This window comes from Lissotriton vulgaris, chromosome 2_1 (genome assembly GCF_964263255.1).
Source record: "Lissotriton vulgaris chromosome 2_1, aLisVul1.2, whole genome shotgun sequence".
In the NCBI taxonomy this organism is placed as follows: Eukaryota; Metazoa; Chordata; class Amphibia; order Caudata; family Salamandridae; genus Lissotriton; species Lissotriton vulgaris.
Genome location: NC_141687.1, coordinates 1223693238 through 1223718697, shown reverse-complemented (window position 1 = coordinate 1223718697; position 25460 = coordinate 1223693238). Strand labels below are relative to the sequence as shown.

Here is a 25460-nt window from a genome sequence, read left to right as displayed (position 1 = left end):
TACTCCAGTAGCAGGGATGAAAGGTCAGGTCGTCCGACAGTCTGTGGCAAAAGATTAACTCCACGAGTGGCGAGTATTAGAGAGAGTATTAGTGAAGGCCGGCATGGGGCCTAAATTTCGAACCAGGGTATTAAACTGCTATAAATTCCCTTCCGCTGCAGTCCGGGACAATGGCTACACATCTCCACGGTTCGCGATCGAACGAGGACCCAGACAAGGTTGCCTGTTATCCCACCTACTGTTCACCCTTTATATGGAGCCTCTGGCGCAGCTAATTCGGCTGGACCCGAAGGTGCAGGGAATCAAGTTTGGGGGCGACCTCCACACCAATAAGCCTATATGCTGATGTACTGATATTGCTTGCCGACCCCCGGAACACTTTACCTGCCTGCCTTGACGATCTTGCTCAGTTCGGCCGAGTCTCTGGCTTTAAAGTTAATATGACTAAGTCTGTGGCCTTGGATCTGTCGCTGGAGCCAGCAACGCACTCCGGTTTACAGGAGGCGTTCCCCATGCAATGGGCCTCGGAGGCGGTCCCATATCTCGGGATACAACTGACGCCCTCCCTACAGACTACCGTAGATATTAACTACTCCCAATTGCGGCAAAAAAGCAGACACGAGTTGGGACAGTAGAAATACTACCCGCTGTCATGGCTGGGCAGGGTGGCGGCCGTCAAGATGACGATCCTTACTCAAATACTCTACCTCTTTCGCACGATCCCCCTTGCTCCGCCGAGAGGCTGTATAAAATTGATGCAGTCGGAACTCTCGCAGATTATATGGAACGTGAGGAAGCCCCGTCTGAAGCTGCAGATAGCGATGCTAGCACCTGAACACAGAGGGATTGGGATTCCGGACCTAGCTACGTACTTCCAGGCGACGCAGTTGCGCTTCCTGGTAGAATGGGTTCGATAGGAATCTGGGAAACACTGGTTGTTTCAGGACCAAGCGGTCGCCGGGAGGACTCTACGGAAATACCTTTCATGCGCCGAGAACACAGTCCTCCCAATCTCTACTCGTCCTTTATCACGCGGGTTCCACTGGAAATTCGGGACAGAGTGGGAGTTTCCCAGGGTCTTACCACCCTCCCATCGCCCCTCATCCCCATTATTAAGAACCCAGACTTTCAACCGGGGATGGATGGGAAAGCTTTCGCGCGTTGTAAACCGGCCAGCTGTCACGCTCTCCATCACATCTATGGCCCAGAGGGAGCAGTCCCTTTCCCACAGTTCCGTCAGGAGTTCGGCTTGCCAGAATCCGAAAGGCTACGATATTTACAGGTCAGGCACTGGGCGCTTAACACCACTGTGAGATCCGCAGCGGACAGGTGCCTAACGGCTTTTAAGCGTTGGCTGATCACTCGCACAACAGACAAGCAGTCAATGTCGGATATCTATAAAATGCTCATGCACAAACACAGATACACTTACAGCGCGAGTAGGGAGCGTTGGGAGCGGGAGCTGGGGAGATCTCTTACTCATAAGGAATGGGAGGGGGTGTACTATAGGGCGCGCCACTCGGCCTATCCTATGGGGCTCACAGACACTCTCACGAAGGTAGCGACCTATTGGTACTACACCCCCGAGCGCATGTATGAGATGATAGCGGCAAAGACCCACTATGTTGGCGTGACTGTGGTCAGGTCGGCACATTGGTACACATACTCTGGGAGTGCCAATTTCTACAGAACTACTGGCGTCGAATCTTAGACGATGTAGACGCTCATTTTGATACCGACATCCCGCGCTTTCCCTCCTATGTCCTTCTGGGGCTGCCTAATGCGCTGACCTACCCGCTAAGATCTCGGAGAGGTCACTTGATTGCCATCGCACTGGGGTCAGCAATACAGAATATTGTGGCGCATTGGCGATCAGAGCATATTCCCACATACAAAGGTTGGCTTCACCGCCTTTGCATGGTTCTGGGCATGGAAAGGCTTTCATTGTCCAGAGCAGGGGAAGGGGCTCGCTACGCTGAGCTGTGGAAGCCATTTCTAGCCTTATTGTCTTCCGAGTTTGTGGAGGTAACTTGCCCGAGATATCTTCGATTGTTAAGGTTGACGGAGACCGAAGCCTAGAAGGAGGCTGACTTGGCCCTGAAGGTTGGATGAGGCCAATTGAGGGGTAGAAGCAAACCATGGACCAAGAGGGGTGGAAGATGGGTGGAAGATGGGTGGGGGAAGGGGTGTGGGGCTACAGGGATGGGGGAGGCGTTCATTGTGTTGGGTTGGGTTAGTTGTGGGGGGAGGGGGTTCCCCTTTTTTTTTATTTTTTCCCTTCTGAGTACGTCAGACGGCGGAGGTGCGACCCACCTTCAGTGGTCTGAGGAACACTTTGGTGATGGGAGAGTGCTGGTCTGAAAGTTGGTCAGTATCGAGCTGCCTAGCACTGTTATGGGATCTAGGCCTAACTACCTGGCAGATCTGGTGACGACTAAGGGGGTCACTTTCTAGCTTGACTGTGTTTATGACGCGGCCGGCCCATGCTGGGTTGTAGGCGGCTTGGTGTGTATAATTGTGGCTCTGCATGTTGTGGCCTGGTTTGGTACCTTCCCATTACACTGATTTGCCTGTCGGCCACCGAGTTGACCTGCGGCCTCTCTCAGCTTTACTGTAATTCAATCTTGTTGCAAATGTTCAATAAAAACATTTCATACTAAAGTGAAAGAGGCCACTTCCCTGCATCTGCAGGCACCACAACGAAGCTGACCGGTCTGCTGATTCAGGGCTCTCACGGACTCCGAAAGGCTGAGCAACACAGGTGGTGGTTCTTCACATCCCTCGAGGCCTCCCCAGTCCTCTCACCAAGTTTGAAGCCAGTATCACTCTGAGCCGCAGGAACCAAACCCCTGAACACTGTGTCGACTTGCCATCACAAAGGCTTGTTGGCTTCCTTCCACCAAGACCTTCAGGCTCCAAGTAGCCCTAACCTCAAGCATTTATTTTGATCAAGATCTTCGTCCTCACCGCATCACTTGCACCGTGGGCCTGTATCTTTGGTGAGCTGCCCTCTTGTGAGTCCAATGTTTCCAGCCTGAGGGTCCTCTTCAGGGTCTTCCTTAATTTCAGCGGGCTCCCCTGATTGCGCAGGCCTGCCCGGACTCCACTGCTTGTGGCGAGTCATCTGGACTGTGCTGGTCCCAACACTGCACCTTTTTCGGTGTTTAGTGTTCCCTCTCTGCACACGGCCTTTGTGGGGTTCCTAGTTACTTACCTCTGGAAGTTCCTTGGGTCCCTGGCACTTCGACGTCTTCTGGGTATAGTCTTGACTTGAGTTGTGGTTCGCACACCACTATTTTAGTATATAGTTTGGTCTCCCCCTGTTGACCATAGTGTATTTTGTGCTACTTAACTGCTTTCTCTGCAAAGTATTATGTGCATTGTGTAAAACTCCGGGTAGGCGATATTTGTATGTTAGTGAGTGTCTTGTATTAAATACATATTTTTACAACTACACTATGGGGTTCTTTTTCACTTAATCTATACCTATAAGATTACATTCTGGTAAAACAAGCTGCTTTACACTCCTTCTCGACTAAGCCTGAAGGCTGCTCTCCACAGCTACCAGTTAGAGAGCTTTCTAAGGTTGTCTAAAACCAATAAAATCAACAAGGGTTGTCTGGATTGATGCAGGGTGCCCACTTACATAAGTGTATACCATATACCAAGCCAGCTTCTCACAATGTTCAATATATATATACCTGCACAGTCTATAAGGTTACTCAGACTGTATTGTTATGCAAAATTGACTTTATTTACTACACACTATGCAACCCCAACCCAGCTGTAGGGAGTAAGGTACATCTTTCAGGCCCCTCATCTCGTCCACTTGAAAATATATCTTCAAGCATTATTGAGCAGGACTGTTGTAATGTCCTCTCTTCGTCGAAAAGAGTTTGTATGGCTTGCTCCAGAGTGTGTTCCCTTGGTTCTCTATGCTTAATCTTGACCTAGATCCTTGGCACACATTTCCTCCATATTTCCTCTTATTTCTTTAACACTGCCATGCACACAGCAGGTGTTAAAAGATAAGTAAACATAAAAAACAGTGAAAAACACTTGAAAATTTTTTAACTGAATGATGGTACCATTGAGGTTTAAAAGGTATGCACACAGCACTCACCATAACTTACAGCTGCTTGTCATTCTCAAAACACCAATTAGTCTGTGGCACAAGACCAGAAACATAGCCATCTAGAAACCACCATGGTAGGCGGTATAAGTTGTGGTGTGTTGTGTGGATTGGTAATGTCCTGTAGGTCCTAAAATACATAGGATGTGCATGTTTAGACAACATAAACTAAGGGATTGGTGTCCAGACTGATTCCAGACACACCAAAGGATATGTTAGCCTTTAGACCAGCTAGCTCACAGTGCCACCATAAGCCCCCTAACCTTACCAAGGAGCGAATAGTTTCTAGCGACTATCGAACATGAAAACTCTTGATCCTTCAGGGGTCATGGAAACCGTACAGTACTTTTGCTCAGTCACTCGTGCTCACTTGTCTCAGTGAGATACACAGAATAAACGATGGGGACGTTTTCAATAGACATTAATCTAACCAGCGTCAGTCTAGTATAAAACATGTTTGCTGTGACAATCATTAGACAGAAACAGGTGTATAAGATTACAAGCACCAACAGAGTAAATAAAAGGTAGAATTCTACCATTGTGCTAAAACAGTGAATATATGCAGGTATATATATACATGACCGTAATCAATTGTAAGTGTAACAAATATATCTAGCATGTATATGGGTGTAAAACCTAGAATCCCCTAGGAAAGAGCAAACCCCATTACCTGATGGGAGAGAACGAAGGACGGGATCCTGTCTTGGTCTGGAGTTGGCCACCCCGCAAGAGATGGCAAACCACTGCGTGCTGGAGCTTCTATGTGCAGGGACATCAGCGTCTTGTGTCAGCGTGGAAGCGTCTTCTCTATCTAATGTAGGTAGTGTTCTTTTAAACTATAAAGCTAGCCTCTGGGGTTCCTAACACAATCGATATGTTATAAGTAGGATTATGTAAATGAACCTAAATCAATACCTACAATTATGCAAAGTAGTTATTTTACCCTAGGATGAAGATGACCATGACTTGTATACAGAGTATGTTCATGCTGTTATGTACATCGTGTGCAGGGACTTTTCTAAGAATCCTCATGCATTATAAATGAGGGTAGTTTCAAGGAAAGCGATCGACATTTATTCAACACATAACTGGGTAAAAAGTTAGTGCTAGAACCGTTATTGTAAAAGGTCATAATAGCGGTTTAGGCATACATTGGGGAACATAACAGTAACCTTAACTGGCAGATTTCAGTAGTTTAACACATTTGAGCTAGAAAAATCCAAGAAGGACAAGCAGAAAAAACTTACGGTCATCCATTTATCAAAAAGAATATTCTCTCTCTATATGTTCACATATGAATATATATATGTGTTCTGGGAAACCTTATTGGTGGCACAACTGAGTGCTTATGACTGTAGTTAGATTCCCTTGTAGGAAAATAAGAATTACATATAAGTATGAATTATTTTTGTTATCACCATCTGTTTTCTTCACCATCTGCCCTCCCTTATGGTGTTTTTTTTGGGGGGGGGGCAGATTTGGGGTGGGTTCTCCTCAGCTGCTTAACAAAATGAACTGATATTGTTTTAGAGCAGGGGTCTTCAAACTTGGGGCGGGATCCCCTAGAAGGGCTCTAATTAATCCCAAGGCTGGCCCCAGGCTCTGGTTAAAGGAAGCATCATGGTGATAGCAGTGCTTTGTTTTAAGCTGAAAATAAATGATGAGCAGTAAGCCACTCTGTAATAGGCCATTACTAACCTCTTTTGTCATTGATATCTGGCTGGGAGTATGTGCCTATAGGGGATTGTCTACAAATATTCTTCAAACCTCCCTGCTCCCATTTCGAATAATCACATTGTGGATACTTTTACATGTTAGTAAGGCCTAGCTAATCAGAATAGAATGTTTGGCAATCATGTATTTGATTTCATTTTTAAAAGGCTTATTTACTTGTAATGTTTAAATTAGTCTAGACATATTTAAACATTGAAAATGTAATAGAATAATTGTGAAAATTCCTGGTGAGGTCCCAAGGATTTTTAGGTCGAGCCTAGAGCAGCGAATGCGCTGCTTCCTCGACTTTTAGTAAGTATTTTGGTGGCCATAAACTTGCATGCACGTGCGCAGCCGCCATCTGTCTTTTCTCCGTCACGGTAATTAAGTGTATCACAATCACTTTCACTTTTGGCTCCCGCGCAGCTAATGCTTTTTGCGCCTGCTTGTCTTTTTTTGTTTGCTAACTGTGCTTCTCCTAAGACCCACCCTCCATGTTTTACCCTGCCTGCTCTCCCTTTCTTGATCTTCCACTACTACCCTCCAGATCTCCATTTCTTATGTCATCCCACACCTCTCCTCACAATTCCCGAATTACAACCTGCTCATGTTTTCATGTTTTTTATTTTTAAAGCGCAACAGTGCTATTGGCTTTGCCAGTGGGTCTTAGATGTGACCTGCTGGCTTTGCCAATGCTTGTTTTATTTCGACAATGACGTGGTGTTATTTACAGCACCATCAATGGTGCTTGTTTTTCTCTTGAAGAAGGTATGCCAATCTATACTGCTAATGACAGCGCCAAGTGACTGACACACTCTACGACTTGAAAATACATAAATAATCATCCATGGCTGGCAAGAGATACATACTGCTCATGCGCACACTTACAAGCGCGTGCAATGAAAACAAAAGGCCACAATGAAACACAGTGAGCATTCAAAGGGGGCCATAGTTTAGGTGCACATGTCCTCGCACATCTGCTCCAAGTACTGCTTGCTGGAGTGCCAATCTTTAGCATCAAATCAATCGTACCAGTAATAAAAATTGCATCAAATTTAACAGGGAGCATGTTTTATCACATGCCAACAATACATTTAAGTAAAAAATGCTTGTTCAAAATACATGCTCCTTCATGCTGAGGTTACAAAGCCATGCTCAGAAGTGAAATTTTAATGTTCACATAAAATGTAGAAAAACTCCTCAGTTATGGACCGCAATGGATGAGCTAGTGGGGATATCGAAGATGGGTGCTCAGTAAGTTCAGCGATGGCTCATCTATTGTCAAGGACCACTCTGCAGCAACTTATGGCAGCCACAGCAGATGAAATACTGTGTTAGTCGTCCTCATTCTGTGACATGTTCGCCATAAACATGCGAGAATGTAGCATCCAGTGCCTAGGTGCATCTGCAGCTGGAGATGCGCTAATCTTGCTGGGACATCATTCATTCCCTTCACCTGCCGCGTCAACATGGAATGATTATGTGAAAGCTGACAGTAAAGTAGGCTAAATGACGTCATTCACAATTATAACAAACATATACCAAACAGTTGTTTTGTGGGCAGAGGACAAATGTGAATGCGTTGAGTTAAAAGCAAATACTTTAATTGAATTGTAATTCCATTCACATAGTTTTCTACACCTGACGAGGCATTTAGGTGCTTCATGGCGTGTAACAAGTTATACATCGGGGATGACCAATTGCCCCAATTCAATGTATATTGTGCTGTGGGCTGATCCAAAGTGTAATTGGCAATTAATCAAAGCAATGCCTTAGGGGAGCTTTGATGTGTTACTTCCGATGAATCCCCACTGAAACCAGAAAGACGGTCACCCAGATCCTCGCTACCAGCCGTCTGGACTTCGGGAACACCCTCTACGCTGGAACCACAGCCAAACTCCAAAAACGACTCCAGGGCATACAGAACGCCTCTGCACAACTTATCCTGGACATCCCTCGCCACAGCCACATCTCTGCCCACCTGAAAGACCTGCACTGGCTCCCCATCAACAAGAGGATCACGTTCAGACTCCTCACCCACGCACACAAGGCTCTCCACGACACGGGCCCGAAGTACCTCAACAGCCTTCTCACATATTTCACACCAACCCGCCAGCTCCGATCCGCCAGCCTCACCCTCTCCTCCGTCCCACGATTTCGGAAATCCACGGTCGGAGGAAGATCCTTCTCCTACCTGGCAGCCAAGACATGCAACTCCCTCCCCACTCACCTTCGGCTGACCCTGGACCATCTCTCCTTCAGGAAACAACTCAAGACCTGGCTGTTCGAGCAGTAGCAACCACCCCCCCAGCGCCTTGAGACCCTTACGGGTGAGTAGCGCGCTATACAAATTTCGTTGAGTTGAGTACTTATGTATCAATTTTTATTACAAGATGATGGCATTCAGTTTAGACTGTCACGCCAGACCAAAAGTCTTCCTCTTTTGCCCTGCTCTCAAAAGTTACATACGCTTACAATATAAAGACCTCCACACACCATTGAGGACCAGATTGCGCTATATAAATACTAAAATAAAATAAATGGGTATGACGGATCCACAGCTGACGATACTGCTGTATGCTATCTTGCATTGCAGTACCCACTTCTACAGCAAACTAGTTTGAGCTGTCACATCACGTTACAAACCAGCATTGGCATAGCCAATAGGTCTCGCCTTCGGGACCTTATAACTGTTTAGTTATGCAGCACAATATCCTTGGTGCAACAACATCAACTGTTGCATGGCTAAGCACTTATAAGATCCCAAAGGCGAGACCGATTGGCAATGCCAATGCTTGGATTTTTTATGCTGGGGAGGCGCAGCATTAAAAGGTTTGAAGACCACTGCTTTAGATGAATGTTGCTTTGTGATGGATTCTAGGAGAGCTGGGAGCTTCTGATGGCAGTCTGTTTTTCGTTCATTTACGGGCCTAATTTTTGATTTTCTAAAAAAAAAAAATTTCCTTCCAATGTTAAAATATTACTTACAAATGTTGCAGAGATCTTAGGAACAATTAATTTTTAAATGCTATTTATCCTCTTTAAAGATATGATTTGAAATGGTTCTCCAGTGTTGATACCCTCTCTCAATAAATATGCAACCCTCTGCCACAAATGAGTGTCCCAGGAATGCATTTGTTTGACTCCAATGATGTGGACTCAATTTTAACAAACCAGTTCATGAAAGTACTGGATCTATTCAGAAGACACCTGTATCTCTTGTTAATAATTCTAGGGTAGTAGTGTTTTGGGTGAATAATTTGAACATTTATTGTTTTATGGCTTTTGCAATTGGAGTACTGCAAAGAGTGCAAACTGAACACTTAATCTGTTAGGCTGAACTGATAAACGCTTTCCACGAGGCCTTACTATAGGCAGCAAGTGGAATTAGGCAGTGGACTTTTTAGGAATTGAAGTTCGGGCAGCAGTAAAAGATTAAACTATCTTTTAATTTATTAACTGATGTACTTGCCTGGCTCAACTTACTGTTAAATAAAGTAAAAACCGTGTGCTTTACTTATGTCCCCTGTTAAGGTTTCACCACGGCGCCTTCAAAACGGCACACCGCCTGTAAACCAGAATGGACCAGTTATGACTCCTGTATCATCGCGGTCATTAGCAGCTGCAACGCCACCTAATGCTCAACAGCGAACACCTTTATCTTCCCCAAACTTTACACCCAGAGTTGGTATCTTAAAGAACCTAATGACAAGACCTAGGTAAGACATTTTTCAGCAGGTTAGCATTCCGCAATTTTCTGACTGTTACTTTGAAACGTTTGGTGCTAGTGCAACCAATCCATACTTATGGTTATTCTCTTGAGAGATTATTTCTATAAGGTGCCGCTTTGGGTAAGAGAAGCTCATGCAGAGAGCTTCAGAGCTGAAAACACCTGTCCTTTATCTGCTTGGTTTCTTGTTCCTTTAAGATGGATGCTACTTATCAGGATCAGGGTGCCAATGTGTATGACCTGTAACATATTAGTGTAGCATGCATAATTGTCACTCCTATCATCCTTGTGGACGTTAGTGTAAATAGATGTACTACTTTCTAAGAAAGTAATTCGAACTCTTGGGTTACTTCTGTGAAGGTGTCAAAGTTTTCTGCATATGCCTAATATTATACTGCTCTTTATGCGCAACATGGGACTCTCAACTCGATTACTGGGATGATTCCAGCATGTGAATCTATGAAAGATATCAATATTGGAGAACTGCAGTTACAGGTAATTACCTTTTTCTTTCCCCTTCCTCTGACTGGCTGTTGAAGGCGGCCTCTTCAGTCAGTCGTAGACCACCAGATGACCGCGAACCTCCTGACATCGTTTGAGCTGAAGTTGCACCTAACTCCTTCACATAGGCTTCATTTTAGAGGAACTGTCTTGGACATGGTGCAGTTCAGGGCCCTTCCTCCATTTCAATGCATCCAGGACATTTGGACTTTGATCCTGAGGCTTCAGCCTCAGTCCTAGGTCTCGGTGAGAGCAGCTCTGAAGATTCATGACCTGTTAGCCACATGCATCCTGCTTGTGTGATTGTCCACTTCTTCAGGTGCCTTACCCACTTTCTGCAGTGGGCTCTAAAGTCTCAGTTGACCCAGCACTATTGGTCCTGTTGAATGCCATCCAGGTTTTCAAGGAGACTGCAGAGGGTATGTAGTGGTGTTTATTTCTCTGCAGTGAGGCCAACAGAAGAGTCTCTCCTTTCCTCACCCAGAGCTAATGGTGGTGTCACTGATGGCTTGGGAAGGTCATCTAAGGGAGGAGGAGACAAGAGGAATCAATATTACTGACATTGTTTGCCACGAGATTCATTGTTATGGACTTTGTGTGTTGGACTCTAATTCGAGTGCTTCTTTATCATTTGTTTGTATCTCCTAAAATTATACAGCTGAAATATTTACCACTGTTTTCTCTGGTCACGGGACGATTTGATCTGAAATTTGGCTCAAGCCAGAGAACTGGTTCAACCTTATTTGTCCACATATGATCTTGCCGTCATGTTGTTGGTTCTTACTACCACCCCCTGATACTTCAAATGTGAAAGAAAAAACAGCTGGTGCCAATCTAACCACTTTCAATTCCCTCTAATTGAAAGACCACCTGCCCCGCAACTGTAGAAAGTCCATCCAAGCCCCCATCCCAAGGTTCTGGCATACATGTTCATAATCTCTGGACTGGCAGGTTATAATGTCTGCACCAAAATACCCTCTTGAGTAAGCCACCACTGTAGCGCCTGCAAAATATTCTGCACCAGATCTGTATAAGGAAAAGCATGTTTGCAATCCTTAAAAGATTTCATGATTAAAGAGTCCAACTTGTTACCAAATATCTTTTGGCCTTCAAAAGACATCTTCAAAATAGAAGATTTCTCTGTAAAATCGGCTTTCTACTCTTTTATATGCTAGGATCGCCACCCCGAGGCTAGAGCAGCTGATCTCAGATTGTCAGATGAAATATCCGCTAAATACTAGGCCTCTTGTTCCATCATTATCAAAAGGTCAGCACAATCCGTTTTGTTCTGAAAGCTGGTTGCTAAATCCTCCAGAACCTTGACCAACGACTGTGCAGAATATGCTCCTTAACATACGGCCTTGATTATCAAATTATCTGCCACGTATAACTTCTTAATTGCTCTTTTTTGTCCACCCCCTTCTGTTGGTGAGCAGCCCTCTTAATTTATGGCATTCCTACCAATTAATCAAGCCAAACTGGAACCAACCTTCACACGGCGAGAAATTACCTCCTCAGTTTCCTCGAAGGCATACGCGTTTTGTAGAAATTTCATAGTTGTCGACTGCGCAGTTTCCTTCCCTTGCCTTCAAACTAACTCCTTCACTTTGTCATGTAGAGGCATGGCAACTTGAAGCAGCTTTTCATATCGCGGGAACAGCGCTTCCGGCCCTGCTTGTGGTGTTAGAGGATCAAACCCCAAATTGTCCCGGTTACGTTCCAAAAGATGCAGAACATCCTCTCTCTGCCCATATTTGCCTGATTTCGAAGTGCCAGGTGTGTCTGAGTTGGAGTCCAAAGAGTAAGGCTGCTCTCGGTCAGATCTTTTCTTTCTTTGGGTTTTTGCCACTCTTTTGCAGAGCATTCACTATGTCTGCATCCACCAACCCCTAGACATGAAGGGCAGGAAACACAACTGGGCTCCCAGGTTACGAACAAATCGTTTGCCCCCTTTTGGACCTCTTTGGTACTCTCCTTCATCCTCCGAATAGGCCAAAGCATGCCTCCTCTTTTCTTTTCTCCAAGCTTCCGTACTCCACAAGGTACAAAAAATCAAACCTATGTACTATCATCCCACAAAAAATGCAGAAAGCCTTGACTTAAATGTTCTTAAACGCAATTGCTCTACAGTAACCAGCCACAGCCTGCTCACTTTGCTTGAACTCCTTGTCCACATTAATCACTTATAGCAGCAATTAGTCACTCTCAGCAGAGCGCTTTCCAGCCTCGAGGCTGATTTCATTGATCTCTGAAGAGCAGATCCACCCCTCTTAGGGCATTGTTCTGCTTAAGCTGTCTGGTTTAAAACACTTCTCTGTTCAATCCAGGCAGCTTGGTTTCTTTATCTGCCCTGACCTCATCAGCTCTCTCCAACACTCAGCCTTTCCTGTACTTTGCCAAAGAAAGGCCAATTTTTGCATGTGAAAGCGCCCCACAAAGCAGGGAACCCACCACGCCTTTTGTAAATCCATAACAAACTCTAAACAAACAAGCATTCGTAAAGCCAATAGGTCTTGCCTATGCAAGAGCTATTGCCTTTGCGGATATGCTTTAGCTATGTTGTACACCAGTGCGGTTGCTGTTCAACATGCCTAAAAGGTACTGGGATAAAAGATAGTGACATGGAGTGTCATAAAATGAAGTACAGCATAGTGTTATAGAGTGGTGTAGAGTGTGGTAGGGCGTAGAATAGAGTGGAGTGGCATAGTTTCGTGCAGTGGTGTAGACAAGAGTGGAGTGGTAAAGAGGGTGTTTTGTAGACTGGTGTAGAGCGGAGCAGATTGTTGTGGAGTGACATAGAGTGGAGTAAAGTGGAATAGCATAGCGTGGAGCAGAGTGTTGTAGAGTGGAGTGCATAGAGTGGCTTAGAGTGAAGTGGCGTAAAGTACAATTGTGCAGATTAGATTGACGTAGAGTGCATTGGTTTTGAGTAAAGCGGTGTAGAGTGCATTGGCCTAGAATGGTGCAGAATACAGTGCAATGGTGTAGAGTAGATTGAGTAGAGTGCAGTGTCATAGAGTGCAGTGATGCAGAGTAGATTAGAGTGCAGTAGCGTCGAGTGGAGCGATGCAGAGTGAAGTGGCGTAGAGTGCAGTAAAGTAGGGTGGTGCAGAGTAGAATAGAGTGGCATATAGTGCAGTGGCGTTAAGTTTTGCAGAGTAGAGTATACTGGTATAGAGTGCAGTATAGATGGGCATAGAGTACATTGAGTTTGAGTAAAGTGATGTAGAGTGCATTGGCATGCTGTGGCGCAGAGTACAACGGCGTAGAGTAGAATGTTTTAGAGTGGAATGGTGCATGGTGGAGTACAGTGGTGTAGAATGCAGAGTAATTTAAAGTGGTATGGAATGGATTAGCATAGCGTGCACTTGAATGGAGGGGCATAGAGTGGAGTGGCGTAGAGTGGGGTGGCGAAGTGTGGTGGCACATAGAGTAGTGTGGGTTAGATTGCATTGGCTTAGATTGGAGTGGTGCAGAGTAGGAGATGCGTAGAATGTAGTGGTGCACAGTAGAGTGGAGTGAGTCCGATTCGAGTGGAGTAAAGTATGTATGGTGTGGTGCTGTACTGTTATTGCACACAACACATCTTCAAATGAAATTAGCAATACAGTTGCACAGACATAGTTTTACTGATAAAAGTACACAGCACACAAACGATAATGTGTGGAAATATCATCACCTAGTGTACTGATTTCTTTTAATTGTATTAAAGTATTTGTTTCTAACGCACACTTCATAATTACCAGAAAATGTGCTTCATTTGTGATTTTCTAAATCTGATCTATTCGGAAATATCTGCCCAGTTCATTTACAGACATGTACATATTTTTGTGTGCTAGAAAAAAAAATAACATTGTACCGCTTTCCTCACGCACACCCCCAGTAGCTAGCATGATTGTCAAATAAATCCTCTTAATTTGAAGTTCGAGGCAGAAAAGTAAACACCAAGCTCTCTGGAGGACGGAGTCTGACATTTGACCTCAGTCTTTGAATGCAGAGAAAATGTGATGAGATAAGCACACGTTTTAAAAGCTTGCTTACAGAAATCTAGTGCTGGTGGAAGAATACAGTAATTATGGTTTGGGCAATGGATGGATCCGCTTAAAACAAGAGGTCAGTCTGCCTGTTGTGCAGGAAGGTTTGATTGTGTGTTTTGGAAGGGAGCAGTGGTGTAATCGGAGAAGAAGAATTTGATACTAGGAGAGGGTGTTGAAATGGTCACAAATATTAGCTTATCCTTTTGTTTTATTGGAAAGGTTGTTTCGAGAAAAGTAATGAGGGAGCCCCTTATGGGCTTTTTTTGACAATGTGCGTACCTGGAGTGCTTATGCTGTCTTTGCCTAATCCGATTTCATCAAAGATGTAGAGCTATTTGTTAATTGATGTGAACTTGTGCACTTAGTATGAGATGGCTTACTCGTGTAGAGCAGTTATGCAGTGACAGGTTAGTTTGAAATTGGCATTACTTTCATTAGTAGCTTTCATAAAGATGAAAATAAATGTAAAAGTTATGGATTGATTCTTGTATTGCCATCATAAGATTTAATTTTATTTTATCACCAGAGATCCACGTTTTAGTTTGTTGCATTTACATTTAAAAGACACATGTTGATAACCACTGTGTTGTAGGCAGTCTTTTAGTGTCACAAAAAGAGTCTCATGAAATGGTCCATCAAATATGGGAGAAACATTTGGTGGTGGTGGTGGTTTATTGTGAATTCTTTAAAGAATCTTTTGTTTTACAATTTGTGTTTTGCATTATGACCCGCTCTGTGAGCAATAGGTTGGTACAGTGGCCTTACCAAATTAAGTGTATGGGATTTTGACAGGTCTGCATGGATCATAGTACTGCGTTTGGAATGAGTGGCAGTTATGACATGACAGGGGAGTCTGGGTGATGTGTGTCTATATGGATTTGGGGTTGCCTGGGAGGTTGTAGTTCCTCTGGAACACAGAGGTGACGGAGGAGAATCCTAAATAAGAGGCATTGTCTGTCAAGTGTTTGCTGAAGTATGGGGGTACTCTACAGGCCAAAGGTGAGCATGTGTGGGGGTGTGAGTGAGCACAAACAACGTGTTAGCTGAAGGGGCTGCTGTGATATCAGGTGTGCAGATCCCAGAGGGTAATGAATGACTGCACCATCACCTGGAAAAAAAACCCAGGCTGAAGATGAGTAATTATATCTAACAGCAATACTGCACTCGTTACCACACTTCTTTAGATTGTGTGGTAGTCATTTATTTATCTGTCTCCATACTGTTGATATTCATTTGAAGGCCACCTGAGGCAATTCAGCCTTTACCATTATTGAGGTACAACACAAATGCAGTTAAACTGCACTGGGTGATAAGCTAGTCGTGCAGAACTAGGACCCTAAAGCGGTTATAACTTAGGATGATTAACATTTTTACAGACTATGCATACTGACTAAAACCATCTTACTGTGAGCCACAAGCCTAGTAATTCACTTTATGAATTGTAGCTGCTTTTTAATGAATTGTGTATATATTTTAAAAAGCACGAATGCGATATTATGTTTGTGCTACATACTGTGTACAACCCTATATAAAAGATTTTTTTTTATTTAATGATTCATATAGTGTTATATAGCGCGAACAAGATCCCGAAGGATATCAGAGTGCTTTACAAAAAGGATGGAAGGAGGGTAATACATACAATATCGACATTAAGTAGGAATGAAAGCAACTATAATCACATAATTACAAGACGCATGGGTCAAAGGAGAGTAATACAATAAGCAGGTACATACATAGTGGACTAAACGGGGGCACACTATGAGATAAAGAACAACAGCATCCAATGATGGTCCAGTGGTTGTAGGGTCAATGACCTTGAGCAGGCGAGCCTAGTCCAATTAAGGTAGGAATTTGTTCATTAAGAATGTTTTGACTTTCAGTTTGAAAGCCATCTTTGAGAAGATTCTGCATTTTTCCGGTAGAAGAGAGTTCCATATCCCCGCAGGATAATTCAACTTTTTGAGCTAGGTACCAGGAAGTTTTCAAGTGGAGGGCTTTGTGCGCCAGAACGGCAATCTTTAACTGGATTTGAGCTTCGTAGGGTACCATTTAAGAGATTTTAGGACTGGGAATATGAGCACATTTTGTTTGGTAGCTGAAACCAGTCTGGCCGCGACGTTCAGAGATGATGCCGAAGAAAGACCGAAATGGTCGAAAGATAACATTTTAGAGTGCCCAGAGCAGAGCCCTGCTGGGCCTAAGAAAGAATGAAGCAGTGAAACCTTTGAAAGAGGGGCAGAAAGGGGATCCACAGCCTTCACTGTGCACCATGCCACAAACTTGTTTCATCTACAGGCGTATTCCGATTTGGTGAGGGACGCCTGGCTGCCAATATAACGTTACAGACTTTGGGAGGAAGGTCAAAAGCTGTCAACTGTCACGGCTCAAGCTCCACACAAGGAGGTGGAGGCTGGACAGTTTCCGGTGGAGGACCCTCCCCTACTGCTGCAACAGAAGATCCTTCTGAAGGGGCAGTCTGAGCGGAAGATCAATAGCCATGTGCAAGAGCTTAGGATACCAGACTCTTCATGCCCAATTCGGGGCCAGAAGAATAACTTGGGCCCGGTCACGCTTGATCTTCATCAGCACCCTAGGTAGAAGTGTTATAGGTAACCAATATATTCGGGTCTAGTTCGCGCTATATAAAACTCTAAAAAAAAAAAAATAGGCGGAAAGGCGTATAGAAGACTGCAACTCCACTTGCGACGAAAAGCGTTGCCTAGCGAGTACCGACTTGGAACTTCCAACGTGCAGAACTGCTGACATTGCGAGTTCTCTTCGGTGGCAAATCGATTTAACTAAGGCTCTCCCCATTGCTGAAAGACCTTGCACCACCTTTGAGATGCTATTCGTGATCCATCATGCACTGGCAAATGAGTTTGTCCGCCTGGCGTTCAGAGAACCTGCAAGGTGTTGAACGACCAGGGACATGCCCAGATGTTCCAATCATTTCCAGAGACGAAGTGCCTCCAGACATAGGATCCATGACCCCACCCCGCTCTGTTTGGTGCCGTACCACATGGGGGTGATGTTGTCCGTGAACACCTGCGCTACTCTCCCTTTGACAAAAGGAAGGAATGCCTTCAGTGAAAGACTGATTGCCCGAAGCTCCACAAAGTTGATGTGGAGCACGGACTTCATCGTAGACCAGAGGCCTCTGATCTCCACCTCTCATGTGGCCACCCCACCCCAGAATTGATGCATTTTTCACCACTGTGAACTCTGGCTGGGGAAAGGAGACAGACCTGCCGTTGACCCAATACTGGTTTGTTAGCCACCACTGCAATTGATGTGCAGTGCCCTCCGAGATCTGGACGCAATTGTTAAGAATCCCCTTATGCTGTGCCCACTGGAACTTCAGGTCCCACTGCAGAGCCTGCATATGCCACCTGGCATAGTCCACCAGCATGATTCAGGGGGCAATGAGGCCTAGTAGCCTCAGGGTCATTGTGACCGAAATCCAGGATTCAGGCTGAAAGATCTGAATCATAGCCCGAATATCCAGGACTCGCTGCTCGGGAGGATAAGCCCTAAACGGGGCTGTGTCCAGAACCGCTCCGATGTAAAGGAGATTCTGAGAGGGAATGAGATGCGACTTTGTCTCATTGATGGTGAACCCCAGCGAATGCAAGAGGTCGGCCGTAGTATGGAGGGGGTAGACCACAACATGGGGCGAGCCTGCCTTCAACAGCCATACGTCGAGATAGGGGAACACTGGAACCCCTGATCTGCACAGACCACTGCCATCATTTTCATGAAAACCCAAGTGGCACTGGTAAGGCCAAGTGGGAGCACGGTACACTGAAAGTGCTTGTGGCTTATAGTGAACTGTCGGTAACGCCTGTGGGCCGACAGGAAGGGGATGTGAAAATAAGTGTTCTGCAAGTCCAACGCTACCATCCAGACTCCAGGGTCGAGGGCAGACAGGACCTGAGCCAATGTCAATATTTGTAACTTTTTCTTCCAGAGGAAGTGGTTGATGTTCCTGAGATCCAAGATAGGACGTATGCCCTTGTCCTTCTTGGACACCAAAAAGTAGTGGGAATGTCAACCACGATCTACCTCTGGGGCAGGAACACGCTTGATGGCTCCCTTGGCCAAGAGAGCTGTAACTTCCTGGTGAAGAAGGGCCAATTGATCCTCGGACATGCGATGGAATTTAGGTGGCATGGATGGAGGGGTAGTTACGAAGGGGAGGGAGTAGCCCCTTCGGACTATCTACAAAACCCACCTGTCCAACTTGATGGTGAGCCAGTGAGGGAGGTGATGGTGAATCCTGCAGCCCACTGGCCCTGTAAGGTTTGACTAGGGGGGCTTATAGGCTGCTGCAGAGGGGCCGCTGGTGGACTGGCCCATCCGCTGGCTCCCAGACCCACAGAGGCTATACAGCTTGCGCAGGACTGTGGGGCACCCCTTCCGTAGCCATGAAAGGGGCAAAAAGCAGACTGCGCGGGACGAGAGGTGGAGGCGAGGCCCAAGGATCTGGCCGTAGCCCTGGAGTTCTTGAAGCGCTCGAGCACGTTGTCTGCCTTGGCGCCAAACAAGCGACGGCCATTAAAGGCCATGTCCAAAAGTGTAGCTTGGACATCACCTGAAAAGCCAGTGGAACTCAGCCAGGCGTAGCGCCTCAGGGCTACTGACGTTGCAATTGTCCTGCCCAGCGAGTCGGCGGTGTCCAGCCCTCATCTCATGGCGAACTTCGCTGCATCTCTCCCTTCAGCAACTGCACGGGAGTGCACGGCCCGGTCCTCCTCCAGGCACTATTGCAGCACCTGCGCATCAGTGTCCCACACAAAGTAAAAGTAACGGCCCAAGAGACATGCAGTGTTCACCGACCGCAGGCCTAAGCTGGAGGAAAAAAAATCTTCCCAAGGTGGTCGAGCTTCTCAGATTCCCTATCAGGTGGTTCGGTAAGGAAGGCACCCTTGGAAGTGTAGGCTTGAACCACCAAGCTCTCACGGGTGGGGTGTTGAAAGAGGAAAAGGGGGTTGGCCGGGCAGTGGCATCGGGCAATCATCCTATCAAACTGAGTCCCTGTGTTGGGCATTGACCAAGTGCCCAAAAGGATGTCCGTGAGGGCCTCATTAAACAGCAGCAGGGGCTCCGAAAAGGCTGCTGCCGGTTGAACCACCTCGGTCAGGTAGTTAGTCCTAACCGCCACCGTAGGAAGCTCAAGGTTTAAGGCCTCAGCCGCCCTACGCAAAACCACTGCGTATGATGCACCCTCCTACGGAGCCACGATAGGGGGAGATTACATGCCAAGGTCTGGAGGAATGTCCAGACCACTGGACTCGCCTAACTCCTCTCACCAGTCCGGTTCTTCCAAGTCGACTGCCAGAGAGTCCACAGACCCCTCACCCTCCTCTGGTAGCCACTCAGGGCGATAGGGAACACCAGGGGAGAACAGGAGTACAAAGGTACCGGTCTGCACCGGTCCTGATGTTGGTCCGCCTACGTGTCCAAATCGAGGGGAGTCCAGGGTCTACATGGGTTGGGGAAACAACTGGTGTCGGAGGGGTTGGCTTGTAGAATGAAAGTATTGTTTCCACCAGCACACATAGGTAGGGAGGCAATGCTATGGCCTTCATTGAATGTTTCCTTGATACAGTGTGACTATCTGAGAAGACTGAAAGCTATGCTTTTTCCGAAAGATGTGGCCTTAGCCTCAGCCAGAGAGACTTTTAATATCCAGGTTACAAGGTCTTCATCTGAGATACAAGCTCTAGTGCGTACAAAATTCCTGCTCCATTTCAGGGAAATGGTTCATCATATCTTTAACATGTCTGATGCGAGGGGAATCGTGAACCCATCCAAACAAACAAGTTCTGCATTGGCCAGCACCCCCCAGACAACCCCAAACACTCTGCATTGATAATTTGACATAATAAAATAACTAGTCCATGCACTGAAAATACTTCTTAACAGAATAGATAAATCCTCCAAACATATGAAAATCTTTTTGTACCATATGTTGTGGTATGTAAACATATTAGGCATTTACAAAATTACTTTTATACTTTATTACTGTACCTCAAGTTAAGTCAAGTCAAAACAAGCTTTATTCGATTACATTTAAAATCATAAAAGCGACAAAACAGCATATATTTAAAAAGTTGATTACAATTTGATAAAATTCATAGGAGTTACAAAAGCAAACAATTTGGTAAAATTCATAGAAGTTAAAAAAGCAAACAATCAGGGGTTCAAATCTGTCAAGGTGTCCACTGTACATACATATGAGGGTTCATGTCAGTATAGATCGTACACAGTGCAAAAAGTTGAAAATGGTTAAAAAATCAATCGGGAATACAGGGTGATAAAATCACCCTTCCAGTTGTCTCGGGGATAGCATCCTAGTCCTTGTACGCATGGCAGCGACCAGGAAGGAAGCTAGCAACCCCGAGAATTGTCCTGGTACTACCTAATAACTTGAGATAAAGTAAAGCAGGCCGTACCTGGACGAAACCTGCATCTCTTAAAATGGGTGCCAAGAACCTCAGTCTACTCACTTTGTAGTGGCTACAAAACATAACAAAATGCATGAGGGTTTGCTCAGAAAAGTTATCACAACTACACGGGGTAGACTCATCAGAAACGCCCCACAGGAAAATCACCCAGGGAGTATTGGATTAAATTGAACCTAAATCTGATAAGCAAGTGACGATGGAATGGTCTGCTCACGATTTTTAGATCAGGTTCAATTTGGGGTGAAGTCAGGAGTAGAAAGTTAGCTCTGACTCTTGGTTTAATTAATTCTTTCTCCTCCCGTGTTTGAACTGCCCTCCTCATAAAGTTTTCTTTAATCCATTTCAAGTCTTCCTTGAGTATAGTGTTAGGGTGGCTGAAAAGATTTGGTCTGCCGAGTCTGCCCATCTCCCCCTTTATGTATTCCAACCACGGGATTTTTGAGGCGTTATCCAAGGACATGCAGTCCCTGAGAATTGTGTGGTTCAGAGTGATGTCCTTGTTCAGCCAAGTTTTGGTCCAACATACGAGGGGCGCTAGTTGGAGCGAGTCAGTGAGATATCCCAGCCCTAATTCAGTGTGTATTGATAGGACTGGTGTGGATTGTGGAACGCCCAATAAGGACCTAAGAAAGTGATTACTGTACCTCAAAATACCTTATTTCTGGTATGAGCTGATTGTAATGCATTTGAAAGTGCTAGAATGCCCTCCAATTCTGACTGGATCCTTGCTTAGATTCTGTAAGACTTGGCTGAAAAAAATAGAATGTTATTATAGTTGCCCTGTTAGTCTATGGATGCTTTGCATTCCACTGAATGTGCACTTGGAAATGGCGACTTAAGTGAAAAGATGCAGGCTCATGAAGAAGAGGATTGGTTCCTTGAACTATTTAGTGTCTAAAAGCTACTGAGAGGTAAACAGCTGGAATATGTCCTGTGTAACTGGACTGGAAGATGAGAAACGGGTAGGTCAGTCGGAACTATAGCTCCGAAATGGGTGTATGTGGGTGCTTTATATGTGGCAGCAATGTTAAAACGTGATATTAGTTTAAACACCAATGACAAATGTACTTTGTTTTATGCCAACATTGCAATATAGATTCAGAATAATATTCTGGCCTTCTACCCTCCATAGAACATGCAATTGGTACATAAAGGGAATAGACTGTCAGTGGTTCCAAACCTTTTGAACTCTGCGGAATCCCAAGCAATTGGTCCGATTAAAATTTCAACCATTAAAACAGTAATTCACAAAAAAATACACAAACCAGTACACACCAAACAAATATTCAGGTAACTAATGGTTTTATTATTTTATATTGAAAAAATATGCAAAGAGGGGCTTTGGGGAACCTTTTTAGCAATATAAGGATAGTGAAAAACTGGGGGGGAAACGTAACTTACTAACATTTACTATGCATTTTGCATGGAGCTCTTTGTTGGCAGTTCATCGTAGATCACTGTGCTAGATTACGATTGTAACCTTGCCAGTAAATTGCTTCCCTCGCCGTACAGCTCTGCTTGGTAGCGGTTTCCCCTGACCCTTCCAGGTCCTCCGCCCTCTCCCCCCTTTCAGCGCAACCATAGCAGACTTCATCGCTCACCACACTCACCTCAACGGACTACATACTCCTCAGCGACCTCAATTACCACCTGGACAACATAGACCACCACAACACCTCATCCGTGCTGAGAACTTCATCTGAAAGAGACACGTTAGTGATAGATTCCTTACCTTAGAATATTCCCCAGGAGTCAGACTGGATCCAGAAAGTTTTCTGCTTAGCAGTACCCCTGTGCGCCAGTAGGTGGAGTTGTGCGGCTCCGCGTCCGTCACTGGCGTCGTAAGCGCCGGGATGACATCATGGAGGCTACTTAGGTGCCACCCATGCGCGCTTATGTCAGTTCTTTCTTTTTCCGCTCCGAAAGTGCAGATCCGGATTGAGCACGTACCTCGGTCAATCTTTGACCACTTTTTTGAGACTTTTGTCTCCTTCTCTCCTGGTCCACGCACTCAGGGATGCCCAGCTTTGTCTTGTGGGTCGTGCTGCCTTAATATGTCAGTGGCGGACCCTCATGATGTCTCTACTGCTTGGAGACCGACCATGACTCCCGGGACTGCCGTGCCATGGCTTCGAAGGCTTGCGAGAGCAGTGCCGAAAGTTGCTGGTGGTCCGGCACTCCTTTCACCGCCGCTCCGGGTCTAGGGGCCGTTCACAGGACCGGAGTCGTCGCACCTCGGGCTCTAAGTCTTTACCTTCAGATTCCGGTAAGCGACGACATAAGAAGTCGAAGAAGCATGAGGCAGTTTTCTCCCACCTCCAGACTACGGCCGACCTCCTGCATGTGCTTGGGTTCTCCATCAAAGTGCAGAAGTCGGACCCGATTCCCTCTCAGAAGCTCCCCTTCATCGGAGCGGTTCTGGACTCGACGCTGTTTCGGGTTTATCCTCCCGAGCAGTGAGTCCGGGATATTCAGGCTATGATTCTGCTCTTTCAGCCTCTATCCCGGGTTTCAATCAGGATGACCCTCCGGCTTCTGGGCCTGATGACCTTCTGCATCCTGCTGGTGACACATGCCAGATGGCATATGCCGGCTCTGCAGTGGGACCTGAAGTTCCAGTGGGCATAGCATCTGGGCAACCTGTCCGATCCCGTCCAGATCTCGGAGGGCACTGCACAACAGTTGCAGTGGTGGCTCATGACCGCTTTTGAGTCAGTGGAAGGTCCCTATCCCTTCAACCATCCGGAGCACACAGTGGTGACTGATGCGTCCCTCCTGGGGTGGGGAGGCCACATGGGAGAGACGGAGATCAGAGGCCTTTGGTCTCCGGCGGAGTCCCGGCACCATATCAACCTTCTGGAGCTGCGGGCGATCCGGATTGCACTGAAGGCATTCCTTCACTCTGTCCAGGGAAGTGTAGTGCAGGTGTTCACGGACACCACCACCGCCAAGTGCTATTGCAACAAACAGGGCGGGTGGGGTCCTGGACCCTATGTCAGGAGGCTCTGCGCCTCTGAACATGGCTGGAACATCACAGCATTACCTTGGTAGTTCAACACCTGGCACGTTCTCTGAACGCCAGGGCGGACGAACTCGCCGACGGTGCATGATGGATCACAAATGGCGTCCGAACTCTGACGTGGCGCAAGGTCTCTTTCAGCAGTAGGGAGAGCCTTGGTTAGATCTATTCGCCACTGAAGAGAACACGCAATGTCATCAGTTCTGCGCGTTGGAATTTCCAAGGCGGCACTTGCTCAGAGACGCTTTTCTTCACGAGTGGAGTTGCGGTCTGTTGTACGCCTTTCCGCCTATACCACTTCTGCCCAGAGTGCTGAAGAAGATCAGGCGCGACCGGGCCTAAGTCATTCTTGTGGCTCTGGACTGGGCTAGAAGAGTCTGGTATCCAAGCTACTCAGTATGAGCATCGATACCCTGATTTGTCTGCCTCTTCGGGAGGATCTTCTGTCGCAGAAGCAGGGGACGGTCCTCCACCCGAACCTGTCCAATCTCCCCCTCCATGTGTGGAGATTGAGCGCCGGCAGTTGACACCTTTCGATCTTCCTCCCGAAGTCTGTGATGTCATTCTGGCAGCCAGGCGTCCCTCCACTAAGACGGTATATGCCTGCAGGTGGAACAGATTTGTGGCATGGTGACAGCGAAGACTGTGGATCCCCTTTCTGCTCCTCTTTCTGATGTTCTTCTGTTCCTTCTCTCTTTAGCTCTGCTCTAGGCACTATCAAAGGTTATCTTTCGGCCATCTCCGCCTTTCTACGGCTTCCAGATCAACCTTCTCTTTTTAAGTCCCCGGTTCTTAACCGTTTTCTTAAGGGCATTACGCATACATTTCCACCCATGCCCTTCATAATGCCTCAGTGGGACTTTAATCTTGTCTTGACTTTTCAGATGTGCGCTCCTTTTGAGCCCATTCATAACTGTCCCTTACGTCTTCTCACTCTAAAGACGGCCTTCCTGGTTGCTATCACCTCTGCCAGAAGAGTGAGTGAGCTCCAGGCCCTTTCTTCCAAACCTCCTTTCCTTTCTGTTCATCCGGACAAGGTGGTTTTAAGGACCCATCCTTCTTTCTTGCCAAAGGTTGTTACGCCCTTCCACATCAGGAAGACCATCACTTTGACCACCTTTCCGCCTCCGCATCCTTCCAGTGAAGAGGAGAGGCTCCACCGTCTGGACCCAAAATGTGCGCTAGCATTCTATCTGCAGCGCACACAGCAGTTCCGGGAGGATGATCAGCTTTTTGTTGGCTACTTGGGCGCCCAAAAAGTTCGGGCTGTGCACAAATGCACCATTTCCCGATGGGTCGTTTTGTGCATCAAAGCATGTTACTCCTGGCTAAGAAGGAGCCTCATGTGGGGCTTCGTGCCCATTCGACCAGGGCAACAGCAGCCACTACTGCCTTGGGACGTGGCGTTCCCTTGCAGGACATTTGTCAGGCAGCTTCGTGGGCCTCGCTGCACACGAATACCAAGCACTACTGCCTTGACAGTCCGATCCAGAGAAACGGCTTCTTTGGCCGTTCTGTGCTCCGTGACTTTCTGGTGTAATCTTGTTCGCAGACCCCCCAACGGGGTTGGTATTGCTGGGGTATCTATTCTAAGGTAAGGAATCTATCACTAACGTGTCTCTTTCAGATGTACAAGTTACTACTTGTGTAACGATATATCTGTAAGAAACATTAGTTAGTGATAGATTCCTTACCGCCCTACCCATCCTCCCCGTTCTGCGAACTGATTACTGGGGTTAAGGTCATCCCCTTTTAGGGCCCTAGTTTTATGCACCAATGGTCAGTATCTTGCATGGCTCTGCGTTTCGGCGTGGAAAGTCATGTACAGAACTGACTTCAGTGCGCATGTGTGGCGCCTAAG

General features: G+C 46.2%; 1 protein-coding gene across 1 annotated transcript in view; it reads left to right on the top strand.

Moving 5' to 3' along the window:
- NCAPD3 (non-SMC condensin II complex subunit D3) overlaps positions 1–25460 on the top strand; it is a 1036822-nt gene that overhangs the window by 931768 nt on the left and 79594 nt on the right. Inside the window, exon 30 of the mRNA XM_086956941.1 lies at positions 9380–9564. Within this exon, the coding sequence (XP_086813067.1) occupies positions 9380–9564 (185 nt within the window). The remainder of the gene's footprint in view (positions 1–9379; positions 9565–25460) is intronic.